General features: G+C 35.8%; 1 protein-coding gene across 1 annotated transcript; it reads left to right on the top strand.

The window, feature by feature from the left end:
* The first annotated feature begins 915 nt into the window (after positions 1 to 915).
* On the top strand, positions 916 to 2,515 carry LOC110455982 (beta-microseminoprotein-like). The gene is made up of 3 exons (XM_021506477.1): positions 916 to 1,152; positions 1,737 to 1,857; positions 2,290 to 2,515. The coding sequence occupies exons 1-3, from the start codon at positions 1,050 to 1,052 to the stop codon at positions 2,462 to 2,464; spliced, it is 399 nt and encodes a 132-aa protein (XP_021362152.1). The 5' UTR covers positions 916 to 1,049; the 3' UTR covers positions 2,465 to 2,515.
* The last annotated feature ends 3,485 nt before the right edge of the window (positions 2,516 to 6,000 follow it).

The raw sequence follows: 6,000 nt of genomic DNA, 5'->3' as shown, positions 1-6,000 counted from the left end.
GGCAATACCTCACTTTTGGCCATTATGTTGAGCTTTCACCCAGATGAGGAAGGCAATGGGTTCTGTCCCCAGGCAGGGGCATATCAAAGTCCTTCAAAATGGTAGTTGTTATTCCCTACTTAGCATTCAGCTTTTAGGGGAATGGCAACAACTGGTTCACCCGTTGTCAGTATAATGTGACCGGGCGGAATGCTATGCTAGGTGCCTTCGACATGGTAGTTCAGTGAGATAGCACTGTAAATTCGGCATCAGATTCCCGCTATTACGTGGAGGCAGGCACACCAACATACCCTGTCTCCTGCATACACCCACGCAAGCACGCATGCACTACACACATGGAGGCACGTCCTTAAACGACATTAGCTGTTAATTGGACGTTATACAAAGTTAAACCAAACCAAATCACTTGAAACTGTCAAATGAACTGCCGATATTTAATTATAAACTGTTTTACTGTACCTTACATTATATACTTTCATCACCTAACCCTAACAACTGACGTCGTTCCAGATCTATTGATGTACCGTTTTCTCTCTTTTTAGGCTGTTATAAATTGATCGATCGCTGTACATAATTTTGAATATTACTATCATAATTATGCTTAATTGAATGCACAGTGAAGAAAACTATGGGCATTCTTGTACAATTGATTATGCTAGGGACTTCGTATTAAATGTATAAACATATGTTTTTATTTTTATTTTTAAGTGTAGTATAGACGTTGTCGCTGTGATGTTCCAGTGAGATATATATTTAACTCAAACGTGTGACTTTGATATGATCTTAATTTAAGTACCTGTCAATCTGCTTCACCGCCATTTATACGGATTATGCTGTTCACTAGGATTTATATAAGACTGGCTGGCAGCTTAACGTAAAGTTATATATTAAACGTTTCACCAAATAGCCATATCTAAAGTTATTGCATATAATCTTTACGTAGTTAAATATATATCGATCAATACTCGTAAATATATCATAAATTATCCCTTGGCTTAAATATCTGTGTAGCTACATAATACCTCACCACAACTGTAACTTGAAGCACCATGGCTACCTATACACTTCTGGCTGCTATTGGATCGCTGTATTTCCTGGTTGGTTCTGCGACTGCTAGCTGCTCTATCAGTGGTCCGTTGACGGAGAGTTTGAGTAAGTATACAGAAATATCCATAAATCTGTAAGAATGACAGCATAGCATGCAGTTAGTTAATGCTTTCCTATGTATAGTAAAACATTAATGACACGGGGTGCTGGTAGCCGACCAATACATTGCACCAAAGGAGCAAAGTATAGCATTTATGATAATCTTCTATGTTTAATAAAGTTAGTGTCTACTTCACGATGTCATAGGTAATTGGTGACCTACATACTTTTCTGAATTCGACACCATGATGTGTGCCCTATACGGTGCATACAACACTACCCGTTCACATCCAAATGTTGGTCGAAGTTCATTATGTCCATTTATGTTTCGCTTTTGTGTCGACACGATTCCATTTATTGAGTTTACGAGGTTGAGGCTCGGTTTGCCCTTGTTTGCAAGCGTTTTATTACTTTTCGTGTCGAATTTAAGTTAAAATTTTGCTTTCTCAACGAGGTCGTAATGGGATTTGTCATTTTGAGCAAGCTGTTTATACTTTTCAAATCAGTATGTATTAGGATTGTTACTTACATTGTATATTCAAAACTGGCAATAGTTTGATTACATATTTTCATGTATCTTACTTTGGCAGTGTCTGGTAAAGTACGAAAAACATGCCTATACAATGATGTAAGGCTTGAAATAGGCTCAGAGTTCGACACCAGTTCCTGTGAGCACTGTAGTTGTACAGAATCCGGACTCAGTTGCTGTGGGTGAGTAACCCTGTATAGTTAGAATAACTTGCCGTGAGTTTTCACATATTTGTTATTAAAAGACGCACCTTAAGTTTTGTGTAGCTTTATAAGACCTTTGTTCCCACTGCTTTACCATTGATCCATTGATTTACATGAAACATTTTGCAAAATGCAATCAACATTTGTCAGCAGCTGTGCAATGAAATCAATATAATCCTCTGGAAATTCGTAATAATTTTACACACAAGTTTCAATAAAATATAAGTGTATATCGGACATGTAGTAATGTAGGGGGCATTTAGATTGATATATCTGTGAAGATTGATTTATAAATGATAAAATAATATTTTGTATGCACATGGATTGAGCTAGGTTTGCCCAAAACTGGTCAGTATGCAAGATGTCAGTATGGAGTGTTCGTGTTTCTTATATTGTATTATACTTTCACAGGATCGGTTATCGGGCGGGTGCCATACAAACGTTCCCCGGATGTGAGATTATTGGAGATGGGTGTGACCCCCTGTCTGTGAAGACATGTGACAATACCATCGGCTGTGAAACCGGAAGACCAATTAGAAACAAGCTATACGAACGTCTCCGTCCTTCATTCGGCACCAGGTCATAATAATAACCGATCGATTGTGTCTAACAAAGGAAAATAAAATCTCAATATTTATATGGATATGGTATTGTCACTTTTGTAAAATGTAGTGCACGGTTACATTTGTAGGAACAGGCCCATGCGTATGTATAATGTAGTACATACGTGTACACACGGTTACATTGGAGGAACAGGCCCGTGGTTATGTATAATGTAGTACATACGTGTACACACGGTTACATTTGTAGGAACAGGCCCGTGGGTATGTATAATGTAGTACATACGTGTATACACGGTTACAATTGTTATTAAAATGCATATTATTTTATCTGTAAAACAGTTATCATCGTCACGCCATAATGTTCAATTTCCTTCGCAAAATTATTAACTAAACGACAATGGTGGACAAAACTATGTCAAGGACAGAACAATGCTATGTTACCAAAGCGTAAAATAGCGGGGTTACTTGGCAAAGAATTGACAACTGACGGGTTATAAAACTATTGGTACTGTTTCCCCTCTCATTTGTTGACGACAATTGTCCTCGTGGTTAGACGAATAGATGGTGAAAAATGTCATCTTACACGTTATTTTTAAACGCCATGGACCTGATAAACACAGACAGAAGAGAGGGGATATTATAAAATATTCAGAATGAATGAATGTATAGAAATTATTTGAGGCTGCTGCTGTAATAAACAATGAAACAGGATGGAAAGTGGAGTGGTGAAAGGGGTAACACTTTTCTCCAATAGAATAATCAAATTCAAAGTAAATGTATCGATATTTCACCCTAGACCACACACTATGTAATAACATCAGAACAATGTTCGTTCATGTTGCGTTCTTTTTTTGGCAGAAGGTAGCTATTTGTTTTACACTGTCACACGTGATGCATTGATGATAAACTGCTATCCTTCTCACGAGACGTTATGTATTATACATATATCAGTGGCTGACATCAATACACGGCGAGTACTTAGGATGATCCGTATTACACAGATGATGTGAGGTTTTCTCGTTAAAACATGACCTATGAGGTGCGAACAGTTCATAGCTGCATACAATTTAAATTATTTGACATGATTTCTAAATATCTGAATCAGCGTTATGTAGTGCAACACAGTGCACGTGATAAATCACATTACTGTGGTTTTAATGACATTTTGGGAGGTTTGTATAACGAACATGCAAGAAAATGTAAAACTTTATTTCATTTTTTCAATACGTATTACCGTCATAAGGTGTAACAAGGTTTCATACGGTTATGTGGATCCGCCCACTTGAATATGCTCAATAAAGTACCAATACAACCATTAACTTCAACTAGTACGACTCCTCGTGCCGAATGAGACGTCTGTCATTTGGCGGTTAAGTCATTCACAGTCGTATGGACATTTCGTTTGTATTGGTGGCAGTTTGTTTGATGTCTAACTTATAGAAGGATGTCCTGTTTTGGGTTCTCGTCTGGAATCATGGCTAAAGTTTGGCATCGAAAAAGGTTTGCGTAGGAATGTTATAGTTGTTATATCTTAGTGAGATCTTAAACTGACAACTCCCTCCCCCACAACGATCACTGCCCAGGTTTGTCGTCGAATGAGGTGTATGCGGAGAAAAGCTAAGATTTGTTTTATGGTAGTCATATCTATCTATACAATAATATATAAGTTTTATACAATGTTGATGAACTTGTTTCAGAATAATTCAATAAACACATTGACCTTTAAACATATGTTATATATAACATATATAATAAGATTCATCAGTTTGGAAATATGTGATATCAAAGTTTTACTTTTTACACAAACAATTGACGTATTATGTTTAATACATAAATTGTTTGTTTAGAAAGTAAAACTTCGATATCGTCACTTTTGAAAGTATTGTGGATTTTTGAAAATAGATAGGACAGAATATTAGTTCGCCTATTCTGAAAGCAGGCTTTGTCATATTTGGTAGGGCATTGTTCAACATATTGTCTAATTGTATACCATTTGAAAGCCGATCAATTGTTCTTTCTAATGACATAGTTTTCATTTCATACATATGCAAGACCACACACTTGTGTTTTTCTAACGAAACCGCGCACTCGTGAATATATTCGTCCGCGCAATAAACCCGTGCTTTCTGATTCGTTAGAAAAACACAAGCGTGTGGTCTTGCTTTATCACATACCTTCCGTATTTGGTAGAGATCGGTACAAAGATTTTATAAACTTTTATCTTTTTTGCAAATACCGGGAACTTTTCAGTTCGCCATGACAAGGTGAATTCTATAAAAAGTAGTTCCGGCTAGTACGTAAATACAACATTCCGTATTGCACATGTGCGATACAGAACGTTGTTTTTCATGGTCTGAAAATTACTTGTATTACTACATGTATAACAAGATTCAACAGGTATGTGATAAAAAGTATCATATCTTGACACTGACATCATTTATTCAACGAAACCTACTTAATTCATGTTCTTCCGAAAGGTTGTGCCTCAAGTGTCCTCACGAATACAGGAATATTTAACGAAGCTGTAATGATTTACTTTCAAGTACCTGAAGGTTGAATTTCGATTGATGTCTTTAGCAGGAATAATCAGATTCAGTGAAACCTATCTTTTCCCAGGACCAAGAACCACTAAGAGTTAAGTACAAACGTCCTTTTTACCATAAAGTACAAAGGTGTGTATCAAAATTGTGCACCATTGCGCCAAATGATGGTCGTCTAAGCTTGTCTTGGACCTTTTAATTTCCAACTGTTCTTTGTTTCTGCGGATGCGGTGGTGTTTAATTAATCATTTATTTATCGAAAGTGGAGATTTAGTGTTCGAAATGCTTGATCGAAAATGTTCAAAATGAGTGAGGGAAACTACTAATGATCGTATTTCATGTCAAGACGAGGTCAAGCAGTGAAGTTAAGAAACATCTGAAAACAAAGCCTAACCCTTTCTATAAGAGAAATACACCATGAAATCCTGTATCAGTGTTATAATGTCCGGATAGCGATAAAGGAATCCATAACGTCATTTTAAACATGAAAGAAAAAATCTTAATTATATCAATGTATAAAGGACAATCGGAATAATTGCTATTATGATTGTGGTATTTGTTTCTGAGTTATGTACCTTTACATCAATTAAAAAGTCGATTTACCCCCTTAGGTGGTTAATCATAAAATGACATAACAAATAAACCGATTCTACTGACAACAATTTAACTTGTGTACAACAACATATACTATATGATTAATGTCATTCAGAGGAATACGATTTTGGGAATCATCAATGGATTCCAAAAAGAAGCAAAGCTGTTTCTGCTTTCGTTTTTAGTGACATATACAATTAAACATAGGGATTAAATGTGTAAATGATACTCAGCCAATAACACTTAGTCAATTTATGTTTGCTGATAACAGAATTATAGATCGGTAACATAGAATATTTGTCACAGATCTAAAGGTTTTACATTAATGATAGAGTAAACATTTGTATGTTTTTATCTGTGGAATGTTATTAACATACCTCGATTATGTTAAATTTATAATTAAAACTTCTGTATCATGATAAAGA

The sequence above is a fragment of the Mizuhopecten yessoensis genome, unplaced genomic scaffold (genome assembly GCF_002113885.1).
Source record: "Mizuhopecten yessoensis strain PY_sf001 unplaced genomic scaffold, ASM211388v2 scaffold997, whole genome shotgun sequence".
NCBI lineage: Eukaryota > Metazoa > Mollusca > Bivalvia > Pectinida > Pectinidae > Mizuhopecten > Mizuhopecten yessoensis.
The sequence above is the reverse complement of the archived record's forward strand: the minus strand, read 5'-3'. Positions and strand labels throughout refer to the sequence as shown.